The sequence below is a fragment of the Centruroides sculpturatus genome, unplaced genomic scaffold (genome assembly GCF_000671375.1).
Source record: "Centruroides sculpturatus isolate CEXI.00-Female unplaced genomic scaffold, Cexi_2.0 scaffold1670, whole genome shotgun sequence".
Lineage (NCBI taxonomy): Eukaryota > Metazoa > Arthropoda > Arachnida > Scorpiones > Buthidae > Centruroides > Centruroides sculpturatus.
In genome coordinates this window covers 121,972-137,951 of record NW_019385808.1, presented here as the reverse complement: position 1 = coordinate 137,951, position 15,980 = coordinate 121,972, and the positions used below count along the sequence as shown (strand labels likewise).

Genomic DNA, 15,980 nt, shown 5'->3' with positions numbered 1-15,980 from the left:
TTTTATAAAATTTGGTTTTATAAATTTAGACTTTTTATATAAGCAAAGCGTTTATTTGTGCCATGAACTGTCGTATCATTTATGAATGATGTATACGTGAAAGAATAATGTTATTCGATGGAGCTAACGAAATGAATTATCTTATTTATACATCATAAATATATCAGATAATGACTCGAGTCTTTAACTGACTTGAAATTAAAATTAATTAAAGGAAATTTTATTATAAATGTTTGCTTATTTATAAATTTCAAAATAGAGCGAGCGGGGTAGCCATTTTGATTTTATATATGTTTTTTCTTCTTTCGCATCGTAATTTACTTCCCCTCTCTACCCTGGATAAATGCCAACGTTAAACTACGTCATTTCCTGGCAACAGCGTGTGGCTATAATAGAACTTGAAGGGATTCGAAGTAAAAATTGAACACCGTTGCTTTGTTTCCTTTTTTCTTGTCATATAACTTACTATATTAATAGCGCAGAAATAATTTAGAACACTAAGATTTATTTTATACTTAAAGTTCAATCATATAAGTAAGGAACGGCATTAAAATTTACAATCTCTTGGTTACGAATTTTTTCTATCGTAATACTTCAAAATTTCTAGGACAATTGTGCTTAAATTTGGCATAATTTTTGGCAATTAATCTAAGTTTAAATCTCGATTATGTCTTGTATAAGTTACGTCGGTTTGTTGAGCAACCGAATACCACTTGGTGTTGACAGATGTCGTTTGTCATTTCGAAAACGATTCCTCGTTGCTCTAGTAACATTAAATTTTTACAACGTAACTAGGCAATCTTTAATTTTTTCTACGAAGATTCCAATAGCGTATTTCTCATCGGCCAAACTCATCAATTCCATTCGTTTCTAATCCAGTAACTTTCACCGCGTTAAGACGTTGGTTTACTTAAGTGTTGTTCGGAAACGTGATGCGCACTATCCGAAAAGATAAACTTCGCTTTATAGGGAATGTTGATACAATCCATCAAATGATGTCAGCAAATTTTCTACATTACTTCGAATGGTGAAAGATATACTTTACTTCTGTATATAAAAATATATGGAGGTGGGTCAAAGACACGAAATGAAATCATTTTACGAAAGGAGAATGTAGAATAAGGTCGAGTACAGAAATCGTTTTATGTATTATAATTTTTGAATTCCATTAATAAATTTTAAATCGTAATTTTTTTAATGAAGTTAACTGCGTTTAATGGAGGTTTTAGGTAGGCCCTATCGCGAAGCTTAGGCCTCATATACAGCGTGTCTTCAAAAGCAATTTTTTGCAAATTATATGTTCCGTTGCAATTCCTGCATATTAAAAAATCTTTTAGTCAATTATTTTATTAAAAAAATACATAGGCCTAATACAAGTTTTATTCTGTTGTGCTTTTAAATACAACGGAGGCCTCATAAAGGCCTCCGATAAGCCGTAGATTTAGTTATAGGTAAGCTATGCTTTTGCCTAAGGCCTCGCTTTATTAATTAAGAATCTCAGACAGTGAAAATGCGTGCCTCCGAGGCTTAAATCCTACACCTCTTGTATCAAATATAGTGTGATCTGGCCACGGTGGCCTTACACAATTTAAGCCTTCTAATGGCTCCATTCTCTAATTTTTATAAATTTGAAACTAAAAATATTATCAAACCCCAAGATATTATTTGCTTACGAATAATAATAAAAAAATTATTTTTTAAAAGCCAGACAAAGATAAACGGTGCTACCGTTTCTTTTATTGCAGCAAATGAATGCAGGTAATCTAAATGTTTAAATTAGCTTATAAAACAATAAATTTTCTGGTAATAATCATAAAAATGTTACATTTTCATAAATGAAATTATTTTTTAGAATATTTCATTTTTAATAAAGTCACAAGAAGAATTTTAATTTTGTCGAATTCAAGTTTTGAAAATTTTATTGTAAGTTTTTAGAAAGTTTCAAAGTTCTATTTTGTTTGAGTAAAAAATTCATGAAAAGAGAATTTTTGCTTTTTAAGTGGAAAAATGATAAAAGTGAAAGTGTGCAGTTCTCCAAAATGGCATTTATAACTTATGAGACGTGGCGTAATGAGCAAAATCCCGTTTCTTCCATAAACAACTATAAAGTACATAATTTAACTTTCGTACATTACGATTGGTTGAGAGTCGAATCAAATCGAATACAAACATTATCTCGATTGGTTCAGACGAAATTATAATTAACTCGCGTATAACAAATATATTTATAAATATTATTACTCAAAATCTCTTTGTAAATAATTTTAATTGGAAGAGAATTGGTCGGAAAGTCAAAATTCCCGCTATTTGCTGCCGGAGTGAATCGGTACGCCGAGTGATGTAACTTCCGTCGTGGTGATGCCACTTCCGGTGGCGGAGAACGAAGTCGGCTGCCCGAGAGAAATACTCGCATAGCGAAGAATGCGCGTATTTTTGCAAGTAACGAGTTACGCCGTGTAACGAACGTCCACGGAAGAAGTATAAATAGTCCAATGGGTCCAAATATATGCATACCGTTCGCGTCGAAGGTAAAAAGTATATATTACTTAAGCCTTATTGTCAACATCGATTATCGGTGATGGAAATGATCGTCTGCGATTTTGGACAATTTCCGCACTTAAATGTTAATTATGACAACGATTCGTGATAGACAACACGCGAGAAGACGTCTTGCGGCTCTCACTTTCCTATCCAACATATCACTGGATGGTTCCCACAGGGACACCAATCTCAATATATTTAATCGGAAGAGCGAAGCTTCCACCCGCGAACACACTCGACTAGATAAGTTAGACGATCGAACATTCAATAAGTTCATCAGAAGAGTCTCCAACAGCGAAGAACGTTTGAGTACGGTTCTCAGGAATGCCGAGTCCAACGACGACGGCCCGAGAGAGAGGTAAGTTCTCTTTCCTCTAAATCTGATCGTGTAAACACACTACCTGCACACTGTAATAACAGCGAATACCATTTCTCTTTACTTCCTGTAGGAAAACAGCCTAAATAATTACTGACTGCTTTTAAGAGTTTAGTGTGTAATTTCCATTATATCAATTTTCTCAATTTATTTAAACTTTTAAATTCCAAATGTTAATATCGAAAACTGATAAACCACCAGACTACTAATATTTTAAATGTGGGACTTGTTTTATTTTTTACAATACTGTATTTCGTTTTTTACAAATTATATGTTCCGTTGCATTTAAATCGGATGATTTAAATAGCTGTTGGAAAGACGGTAATACTGTCCGTACGTTAAACGCCGTAATAATTGTCCCGGTTATTTCTCTTTTGCTGTTAATCCGTTACGAATGAATCGAGTGTTAACGGAACAGTTGCGTATATTCAATTGTTAAATGCCGAGTATTGAAGAATTGTTTGATTACTGCTAAAGTAGGAGAGATTCCTTATCTGTATTGAAAGTAGTTGTGTAACTACAGAAAACACTAGATGCTTTATTCTCCAAACATTCTTGGTCTTGGATTATTTATTACTTTTATCGACAAGTAGAATTAATAAAAAAATAAACGTTTGATTCTCGAGTTTCATTTCCAGTTATGACTTTTTCAAATTCTTTTGGTATGCTATTGTTTATGACAGGCATAATTGGTTCCTTATATTTTCAGGTAGGTGGAGTATTGTATTTCTTTTCGCCTCCGATTGTGCAATTTTGGTCGACTTTTGTATTTTCTATCGTCGTTTGATTGCGGAAATACGTCGAGTTTCCTTCAAATTCCGAAAAAATTTTGCCCGTGCGTTTAAGGTAGACAATTATAGTTTATATTTTTAAAATGTTTGTTTTATTTAGTTTCCTGTACAAAATGAATATGCAGATGAGATAAATATAGTTTAGTTATGTACAGAATAAAGAGACAAATGCTAGTAATAATAGAATTTATTATTTGTTTCGAAATCAACCAAAAAAGTCTTGGAAAGCAAACTAAAATATATATATAACGGAGAGCTAAAATATGACACAATTTTAAAAATTACAATAAACATTGATTGTTTGCCAGATTACCACTTGCCGAGTGGCTACGATGCTTGAGAATCTGAAAGCACGATGGTCTGTTTTTTGTTTTACATAGTTATTCCCATTAAATAAATAAAAAACATGGGTTTTTTTTAATTCGTCATTCAATTAACAATATATAAATTAAATGCAAGAACAGAATTTTACAAATAATAGCTATATCATTATCCAAACTCTCTAATATAATATGATTATATCTACTAAAAATCTGAGAGATTAGTATTGTATCAAAGGAATAAAATTTTAATTTTTTTCTAGTTTTTCGTTTCAATTGCAGTTTTGGTTTGTAGAAGAAACAAATATTGTTACTGGAATATTATGTTAAAAGAAAGTTTTATTTTTATATAAAATTGTAGTTATTCTTCTTCTTGATGCATAACTGAGATACAGTTGGTCATTATTTTCTAAACATTTTTTCCACTGCTTTAACTGGGACATTCTATTGATATATAATTATAATGATTGAAATAAACATATAGTATATATGTTAATTCATTTTAGTTGATATTAAGATGAACTTATGATATAACCTAGACTAAATCAGTGTTTCTCAACGGGGGTGATATCGCCCCCATGTGGGCGTTTTTCCATGTTGAGGGGGCGATTAGTAACAATTTATATTTTGGGGGGCGAAAAACAATTTTCTGGGCGATATAGTAAAACATTATATTAAGAATTATTAGATATTTTATTCATTACATCATACAATAATTAAACAAATAACATTATACTAGTCACTAGTCTATTCAATGCAGTGCGAATTTGGCTCTCAGCATCGGAATTTTGAAGTGAAGGGGGTGATACTACATAACAGTTTTATTGAAGGGGGCGATACTACGTTGAAGGGGGCAACAATTTGTTAGAGGTTGAGAAACACTGCCTTAAATACTCAGCAAAGAAAAAGATATGAGTAAATACTAAAAATTTGTCATGCTTATTCATAACATTTTTTTTCCTTTGCTGAATATTGCATAATCGACAGAGTTTAGCAGGGTTTTCAAAAAATATGAAAATTAATCAAATTTAAAAATTTCAATCAAAAAAAAATTTTATGTAATAATACTGTTAATTAAGAGAAAAATTAAAGAACATTTTTCAATAATAAATAAAGAAAATATAAATAATATTAATTTCAATAATGGCATTAATGTCTATGCATGTTGGGATAGATACGTAAACTATAAAATGCTGCACTCTCATTAAATTGTATCACTCGAGAGGCCAAAGCGTAATCACTTTGGCAAAATGCATTTGATAGGTAACTTATGGTTGTATGGTGAAAGTGAGAATAAATAACCCTTTTCTTGTGATAAGTGTTGTTTGAATGTGTGAATCACCTCTAAAGTCAGAACAGAATAACAGATTTTCCTCATATTTTTATTAAAAAATTTTTAAATTAAAACAATACAAAGTTTTTAATGCAATTTGATAATAGAATAATTACTTTTCCTATTGAAAATTCTTCATTCAAAACAATTATAAAATTTATAACTTATTGACAAAACTTTGTTTAATTACGCAAGATTGAAACCAAGAAATTTAATCATTATTTTACACTTTTACAAAATGTTCTAAATTTATCGTCCGAAATTCGATGAAATTCGATGACATTTTATTCAGATAAAATTTTGTAAATTTGAAAGTATATAGACAATACTTATTGCAATATCAATAAAATACCTTATCTTATTTTTATATAAAATAAACTAAAACATAAGATAATTTTTATCTTTAAAATTTTGAGGTTTTTGATTTAATGTTATTAAAATATTTAATTAAAAATTGAATTTTAAAACATTTGAATTAATTTTATAGGTCAATGAATAGAATTTATTGTTTGATATTTAAATCTTTTGAATAAAAAAATGAATGAATTTTGCATATTGGATTTTAAATATATTTTGAAATTGTCTGAATGGTAGACTTTTAAAATAATTATCAGATATAAAATATTTGATTTAAAGAAATTGTTAAGATGTGTTAATAATTTACTAAAACTACATTTATCTAAATATGTAATAAAAGATTTAAATTATGTTTGTAAAAGATAAACAGCATTATATAAAAAGTAGATAAAATGGTAAGCTGTCATTTCTTATAGATATGAAAGGAAAACATTTCTAAATTTAATAACATAAAATTACAAAATAAAAACAAAGAAATTGCTGCTAACAGGAATTTTTTTGATTTTATTTTATTGCTTCTGTAGAGTTAAAGCAAAGGATTTTAATAAATCAAAAGTTTGCTACATTTAAGTAGCAAGCTTTTCAACAGAGCAATATTATAACAGTAAAGTATTTTTAATTTACTGATTTGATTAAAAAATTTATCAATTTAACAGGGTATAACTGAATGATATTTATATTATTATAAATATTTGGTACTGTATTTTAGTGCAGGATTTTATTGCTTCTCGCGGATTTGTCGGAAAATTTAGCAACAATATAAAGTGTCCACTAATTTTACAATTTGAATAATTATTTTTTTTGATAAAATATACTGTAGAATACAATATATCTTAGATCAAAAAATGATGATTTGGAAAAATCAAATGTGTATAAATCTATAAAATGCATTTTAAGATGTATTCTGTGTGTATTTTTACTCAATAAAACTTAAATTTTGATTTATTTATTTGATCAAACATATAAGTTGGATATAAAGCTAAAATATTTAAATATATTAGTATTTTTATTATATCAAACTTTTAAATAGTACTAACATTTTCTTAAATCTGTCAGAATTCCTGGTAAACATGGATCATAATTTAATATATATGCCATATCTTCATATACTCTTACCAGTATATTAAATTAATACAGTTTTTTTTTCTTATTCTTTTGTAATTTTAATATTTTAAAACAATAAATTATAGATTTTTAAAAAGTATTCTATCATACTAACACATCTCAAAATATTTTTTAAAAAAAGAAAACGTTATATTTAGATACGTTTTACGTTATTTTACGTTAGCCAAAACATTATATAAAGTAAAATAGATGATATAATTTTATATTTTCATTTTAATAAAAGAAATGATTAATTTCAAAATTTATGAAATAAAAACATTACTTATTTTAGTGGATGCTATGTCGTACAGAATAAAATAAATTATTTATTTCTATTTTATATAAATATAACTGTATAGAAGAAAAATATAAATAATAACAATACGTTTTTGTTAATTTATTTATTTATCGTTTAATTAACAATAGTAATACAATAAATTTTATTAGTAATGTGTAACTAGTAACAGTTATTGATTGTAGTCGTGGTGTTGATAAAATGAATAATTAATTATCTTAAAAACGAGCTTGACATTTAGATAAAGTGCCAAATTTAGAACACTTCTGTACAGAAAATGAGAAAAATATTCGCATAAAATTACTGCCGTATTTAGTTATTAGTTACGAAAAAAAGCAAAAGAAAACTTTGCCGTGAACTTCGCTATGAATTTCTGTAATAATTGTTTACATTGAAAACTTGTAAACCTTAAAAATGCTTCATTTTTACTAATTTAATGAGTTAGATAATATACCGAATTGAATATATTGTTAATACGAAGTATATTTTATACTCGTACTCGTTTTGTATCAGTTACTTTCAGGATATATCTATATATTGTTGAAAGTATTATAGAATATGAATAGTAGTTTTCCCTGTAATGACTAAAAGTCATAAGGGAAAATGTAACAACCGAAAACAAATACAGTATTATTTATACTCGTATATTGACTATCCCTTTTAGTTTCGCTGCTGTCGAAGATATATGCAACACTTTAAGTGTTGTTTTCCCATAATTGAAATTTAATGAACACGCATTCATTAGAATTGAAGGTACAGTACCTTAATATGATTTACTGTTGGTACCATAATTAAAGGATGTTTTACGATTGGAAAATTTCGTTGGAGTAACGGTTTTAAAATAATAATACGAGTGGATCTAAAAATAAGACTCGAAGCAAAGTATCGAAGGAATTCAAACCGGCCGAACACTGGATACATCACACGATCTCTCCTTATGTTCACATTCCCATGATAGATTAACTATATACTTCGGCCTTTGCCATTATTTTGATGTCACAGTTGTAGGCGTCTGCATTTATTTACTTTCGAGATTAGAATCTGTTCTTCAACGTTTGGATAAAAATGATTAAGCTTGGATCTACTAAACAAATCTAATATTTGAACTGCTATTAATACCCTATCTATAAGTATGTGGAATGGGATTTAAAAATATATATTTCTTTTGAAAATGTAAGTTTTTGGTTGAAATATGTAAATTAAAGTATTCCGAATGACCATTTCCGGATTTAAGATTCTATCTATATTCAACAATTTTCAATAATCTTATGAATTAAAGTGTTTATTACATGGGGAAATTATTGATTAGAAATGGTTCTTATTCTGGTTAAGAAAAATTCTTGTTCCAAATTGAAATGGGCCATTTTATGCGTGGCGTGTACAAAATGTTTCCGACCAAATAAGAAATTTCTGTATTTTGAATAACGAAATTAAAATAATCTAAGAAATAACAAAGCTTATTCTAGACTACACTAGAAAGAAAGATTAGAAAATTAGATCATCCACAATCCTATAAATCTTTATCTAGTTTAGTCGGTGAGGTTATTTGTTTCTGGCAGCCTCGTTGGCAATTCGAAGAAAAACTTGACTGACAAATATGTAGATCGCCTTTTTACAAATACGTTCTTCGCAAAATTAATTAGTTAATTTGATATTAATTTTTAACGCCGTGAACTTTGTAACCGAAAAAGTTGAATCGGAAATTTTATCACAGTTTTGAATAATTCATTACAAGTGCGTGAGATAGTTTCTATTTTCGTACCAAGCCGGTCAATTTTTGACATTTATTTTTAAAAAAATAAAGGAAAACTTATTGTCAGAATGAGTAAAGAATTTGCAAAAGTTATTTTTATCAAGAAGATAACCTTTCACATTTACTAATAATCATTTATACTGCATAATTATGTGTTTATACATTTTACGACTTTTTAGTTACCGTATGTAAATATTTAATTTAAAATTTTAAAATCTACTCGACGTCATTTGTTTTGTGGGAAAGCAGGAAAAAAAATTAGGTCGAACAGATTTTTCTGCGTATAAATTTACAAAATCTATTACTAATTTAACATTTTAAGGCAAAAATTTATCTAAATTTCGCAAACTTTTAAATATACGCATCTAGGAATTATTTCTGATGAAAAATATTGGAAATAGCACCATTATCTCGTGTAGAAATTTAAAATGCAATCATTTGAATTTGCCAAATAAGCGCGTTTAATTTCACGCGGTTCGAACACGATATTAAAATACTCCCCATTTTGAAATTTATGACGACGTGTGTCCGAGAGATGTAATTACTATCATACGTCATTTGGACGTAATATTTATCGGATCGATGACCGCCGAAAAACAAAACCGAATTCCTGTTTGTTTATAGTCGTAAATAATGAATCGTTAAAAAAGCATTTCCTTTCCGTCATCGCATCTTCGATGTGTTGAAAGCCATCCCCTATCATTGTATATATTTGTGTGTCATGTTCTTCTAATAGATCACGTAGCTAGATTAAAAATAACTTTTCTCTTAGCTGTATTGCATCTTTTATTCATGTCCGAATGCACAATAACACCAGTATGACGTTTATTTGTCCTACTTCCTTTTTGGAATTATAAAATATATTTTCTAGTAACACAATTTCGTACTTTTGTAAACAACTTAAACCGGTTCAACAAATTATATTAGAATTATATTGAAATGTTTCTCTTGTTTGCATGATTTAAATTTTTTTTCTTTTGCTTTCTTTATATGCTTTCTGTTGCTATAAAATGAAATAAAAGATATTGGTGATATTTACTTAGAAGAGATGTTATTTTAATTTAAAATGTTATTAATTTTTTAAACCTATCAAGTCTTTATTTAGCAAATAAAACCATTAAGTTTCATTATAGATTAATAATATAATTGATAAGATGTCTAAGAAATTTTTCATGATGGTTGAATATTGAATTTTTTATTGTTAAATCAAAAATTTAAACTTTAAATTTGATTATTTTTACATAGGATATGTGAAAAATGAGCACAGCTGTTGGCTAATTTCCTTCATCTCTATCTACTACTGACAATAAATCACACAATAAGAAAATATAAACTATGTAAATCTAACATGGTTTTTTTATAAATTATATAATGACACTTCATTAAAATTATTGAAATTTTCTTTAAATAGTTTGAAAGGCTGAATTATAAATAAGTAACCCGAGTCATATTTCATCAAAATATATGATACTTTAGGTTGGTTTTGCAACCTTAAAAGTACTGTTTTCTGTATTTGTAAATTTTACAATACATATTTTATTACTGTTTTATAATGTTAATAATTTTACTATAACCTATACACTATAATGGTTTTTGTGAGAGATATTTACGACTGACTATTAATTTCAGTATGAAGACAAAATTACATTTTTTCATTTATTATACTGACATGATTTTATGATGATATCTGTGATTCTTGATTTAAAAACTGAATAATGAATACTACTATTAGATTTTTCTAATTGTACTTCCTTCTTTTATACTGAATAGTGTTTTGTAGTGAAGTGATAAATGTCATCCTGTGATTAATGACATTCAATGAGTTTTGATTAATGAGATAAATTGCATAATTAGCAGAGACAATTTGCCTGTTACGATGTTTTTGTTTGTTATCCTTTATGATTCAATATTCAACATTTCAGTATTTATATATTTCTTACTGTTTGCAAAATCAGGATAATTAGGAAATAATGTAATGAAAAATAATCATTTTTTTTAAGTTGTCATTATATAAATATTGCAAACCTGATTGAAATAATATTCATTTAAATTAATTATGAATAGTAGTAAATTGAATATAGTACATAAATATTTGTTATTATTTTAATAAAATTTATACTAATACTTGATTTGATAATATTCTGAACATATAAGTCAACTTTTATAGACATTTTAGTGCTTTGTAAATTTGTTTTTCTTCACACTCTACAGAGAACTGCAAATGCTCCCAAAAATATTATTTCAAAACATAAAAATAACAAACCTGATGCTACGTAGAGTCATCCGAAAGAATAGATAGTGCATTTATTGGTAACATATGTATGTAGGCATCATAAGGAATAAGGAAGACATCAGGAAAGAAGCAGCACACCTTGTATAACTCCAGAAATATATATAATTAACCAAAAATGTCTTTGACCTACTACTATAGGCTTTCTTCAGTTGGAACATGAAACTTAAATGAAAAAAGATCATTCAAAAAACATATTAAATGCAATGGAAATAATCTATGTATATATATAAAAATGGATGTGTGTGTCCCTATATTTCACTTTTCAGCCAAAACTACACATCGCACATGAATGGTGTTTGTATGTGGTAGTAGCCCCAAGTCTCCATTCATGCACTATGGTGGTTGTGTCTCGATAGCTATAAGGGTGCGGGAGATATGGGCTTGAAAGTAGTTGAAAGTGGAAGATTTTCTAATTCGATTTTAAAAATTTTCAAACTCGAATTTGTATTCGAATTTAAATTCGAATTGGTTCGATTGTAGAACGATTGTAAATGTTCCAGAAAATTGATCAAATTGAAAATATCTCGTTTGACTGGACATAAAAATTCTCTAATTAGTCTGGAAACGGGGAACCTAATTCTTGCATTCTGTGAAAATGGGTAAGATTGGCTATAATGTAATTATCTTAATCTTCACTATCGTTACTTTTTGTCCAGCGAAGCGGGTCCTTGCAGCTAGATTCTAGATTACTTAGAAAAACAGTCTTTTGTATATAAAAACTATATTACATACAAATGTACGAACAAATAAAAACCCAGTGAAGCGGGTCCTTGCAGCTAGTTTAAATTAAAAAGAATGAGAAGAATGTTCTAAATCAATAGAAGAACATTCCTATGATTCAAATATAAGGAGTATAAGAAATAAGTAACTGCATAGTTTAATCAAAGCTTAAAAACAGAAATACATACAATTGTACAAATAAGCATAAATGGTGCAAAAATAAAATAAACAATAATCAGAGGACCAAGCCTAAATTAAAGCTCAATATACAGTAAGACCTCGTTTAATGCTACCTCAATTAACAGTGATTCAATATAACATGGCATGCTCAAAGCCTTAAAAAAAGCTTAAAATTTACGCTGATTCAAATTATTGCAGCATTTCATTGATTCATATATAACACAATTATTCCTGTACATGAACCAATCAGCAAAAGACAGCAATTCATCATACCACTGTACTTTCCTTAAATCTGTTTGTTTGGTGCAATTTTGGAAAAAATATAACATCATGGATGCCATAGACAGTATCAACTTTGCTTAGCAAGAATTAACTGATAAATGCATGAACAGAGTGTGGAAGAAGTTATGGCTGGAGATATCCAAGAATTTTCAATGAGAAGAGCCTATTGTTGTTCAAATTAAGTATGATAAAGAAAGGACAGAAATTCTTGGTCTCCATCATTTAAACACTGGAAATAAAGACCTACAACTCTATAACCTCATCAGAGATAAGAACCTCAAACATGACCTCAGGACCTTCGTAAGAAGGACACTTTTGTAAAGGTGATGGAGAAAGTCCTCTCCACCACCTATTGTCCGGAAAGCTTCCGGCACATGCTTGTCAAGTTAGACAAGCAGGCTGTACTTTGTTTTTATGTATTCTATATCTTTACTCTTTTTGTATTTAATGTTAAGTTGTAACAATGTTAGTTATAATAAATGAAACGTCCTGCTTGTGATGTGGAAACGGGACAAGGATGATTCTGATCCCCAAAAGGGGAAATGATGACCATCAAATGAAAAAAAAAAAATGTTGTCCAAATTGTCAACCTAATCAATACAGCAGGACTAGGAGATGTAGATGAGCAGGATATTGAGGAGTTACTGCAGATTTCTGGTGAGACCCTTACCAACGATGACCTTCAAGAACTGTCAGAACAAGGAATTCATGTAGAACTGGAAAATAGTGATTCTCGAAATGAAGAACCCATAGAATTTCTCTACAGATTTCCTCAGTAAAAGTTTGGTAATGATATCCAAACGATATCATTGATCAAATTGTAGCAAATGATCCAGATTTGAAATGAGTGCAAAAGCAAGACGAGGTGTTTTGGATGCGATCTCCTGCTACCAACATTTGCTTAAGGAAAGAAAAAGAGAGCAACAAAAATTACACGACTTTATCACAAAACAAAGAATTTCAGAAGAGCCAGGACCTTCCTCGCAAAAAGTGAACTTTGCATTTCTGTGTGCATATGTTTGTGTGTTATTTAGCATATATTATTATGCAAATTAATATAAAAATAACTTAAAATTAAAGTAAAATCTGTTTATTTTTGGTCACGTGTTCCCCTTTTCTTATTTACTCTAAGTTAAAATGACTTTGTTTAATGCTATTTCATTTAGCTCTTTGTTGTCTAAGAATGTATCCCCCGCATTAAGTGGGGTCTTACTGTATATAGACTTCACACTATTGATGTGTCAGCATCCCTATGATTGATACAAAAGTATTTTCTATTAGTATTAAAAATTTTTAACAACTTGAAGAACTTGATAAAGCTAATAGAAAATGTTTTTGTATCAACTATAAGAATGCTGACACATCATCAATAGCATGGAAATCTATATTTAAGCTTTAACTTGGGCTTGGTTCTCTGATAATTGTTTATTTTTATTTTTGTTAGTTTTGCACCATTTATGTTTGCTTATATTTGTTTTTAATCTTAGATTATACTATGCATTTATTTATTTCTTAAATCCCTTATATTTGAATCATAGGAATGCTCTATTGATTTAGAAGATTTTTCCCATTCAAAAGAAACAAAAAGAACATTCAAAAAACATATTAAAAAATATGTTTTTTGAATGTTCTTTTTGTTTTTTTTCCATTTAAGTTTGATGTTCCAACTGAAGAAGGCTTATAATAGTAGGTCAAAAACATTTTTGGTTAATTAAATATATTGCTGGAGTTACACAAGGTGTGTTGCTTCTTTCATTTGGTTACTTCTTCTGTTGTATCATAATTATTTTACCAGGACATTGGGGCAAAAAGTTGAAAAAGAAAGTTTTAGTTGGTACAAATATTTACAAAAGTGATGAAAACCAGTCACAATACTGATCAAAAACTGAAAATGGTTCTTGTCAAAAGCCAAGAAAACCTTACTTTGTCCAAAGAGAAGGTTAGGCAAATGGGTTGCATATAAAATTACTTTTATAGATAAATCTAGTAAGTTATATACATATAAAGAATGTTTTGAGTTTGATTTATTTATTTGTATTTAACTATTAGAAATCACTTTGAATAAATAATCATTGAGTATTTATAATCCTCATGATATTACTGGTGTAGAATTCAATAAATAAATAAATAAATAAGCAGTTATGATAAGCAATATGATAACCAGCATTATTTCTCTTATAAACAAATGTTTTCTTCCATCTTTAATTAATGGTCATCATCAGGTTTCTATGCTTTGGAATGTTTATAAAAACGCATCTTGCAAAAATTCAAAAATTGTACGTCTTGAAGATACTTGCATGCTCAATATAGCTCCTTTAAAAAATGAGTCTTCAAACTGGCTTCCTATTTTAAAATTTGATGTTTATATAAATTATAAAGATAAGCTTGATGATGATGTATTTTACATCAAAATACGCCCTCCACACAGCCGTCAGAGAGTCCATTTCTTTAAAATTGATGATTTTTCCCTATTGAATGCTTTAAATATCTCCAGCTGTTTGAGATATCTTAGGCTGGCCTGGTCCTTGCACCATTATCAAAGTCCACTCTGATGTCGTTATTAATGGCGTAAGAAGCCAATGCTGTAGTGGAACGACCTTTTTGAATGGAGTGTTTATGTTCCTTGATCCTTGTTTTAAGACAATGTGTGGTAGCAGCAATATATTCTCCAGGACGGTTCACTCTATGATCGTAAATAGGGATAGAATATACACCTGAGATATTATTTCGATTCAATCAGTCCTTATCGTTTCTTAAACAAGAGAAAATTATTGGAGATCTCCTGTAAGTGATCTTATTACTCGTAAAGTGGGCTATTTGTTTGTTGGTGTTGGTAACGATCTTGCTGTCAGTAATAGGTAAAAAGGACTTGTCTCTGTAAGTGCTGTTTCTGCTGGTTGTTCCTGACATGCAACCAGATCATTAATTAGGTGTGCAGGGTAACCATGCTGCCTAGCTACACTTGAAATATATTCCAGTTCTATTCTCCTATCTTCTGCATTCGAATGATGGTTATAAGCCCTTCTTACTAGGGCCTTAAAAGCAGGGATCTTGTAACCAAAAGGATCATGAGATTTTGCATGGATGAAAAGCAGAGCATACAAGGTTTTATGGAATACCTTAGTTCTTAATTGGCCATATTGTAATGTAATGTTTATATTGAGAAAGTGTACGTTGGTGGAGCTTTGTTGTTCTGCCCGCAACAAAAGGCCGTAAGTGTTATCATTGAAAGCCTCGATGAACGCTGACAAGTTTGGTTTTCTTTTCCAAATAATCAACACATCATCCACGTATCTAGCGTACAACTTAATGTCATTACTTACGCCAAGTAAGTCACATCGCTTGAGTCACCTGACCACCATCTCACAAAGCATTCCTGAGATGGGACTACCCATGGGTACCCCTCTACTTTGAAGGAAAGTATCTCCTTCAAATACAGAAAAAAGGCTTAGTGACATATAGGATGTTCTAACTCCAAGATGTTGGAAATATGCCTGGAAGAGTCATTGATATTATGAATGAGGAAGTCCCTTAATTCACTAAAACATGGTTCAATACGAATGGAAGGGAACATATAAGTCACTCAACCTTTAATGACGTCGGGGTGGACTTTGATAATGCACGATTACTACAAT

At 29.3% G+C, this 15,980-nt stretch overlaps 1 protein-coding gene across 1 annotated transcript in view; it reads left to right on the top strand.

Annotated features, from left to right (window-relative positions):
• The first annotated feature begins 2,354 nt into the window (after positions 1–2,354).
• The window catches only part of LOC111642253 (CDK5 and ABL1 enzyme substrate 2-like), a 103,667-nt gene continuing 90,041 nt past the window's right edge, over positions 2,355–15,980 (top strand). The window contains exon 1 of the mRNA XM_023388573.1: positions 2,355–2,899. Coding sequence (XP_023244341.1) covers positions 2,622–2,899 — 278 coding nt within the window. The 5' untranslated portion in view covers positions 2,355–2,621. The remainder of the gene's footprint in view (positions 2,900–15,980) is intronic.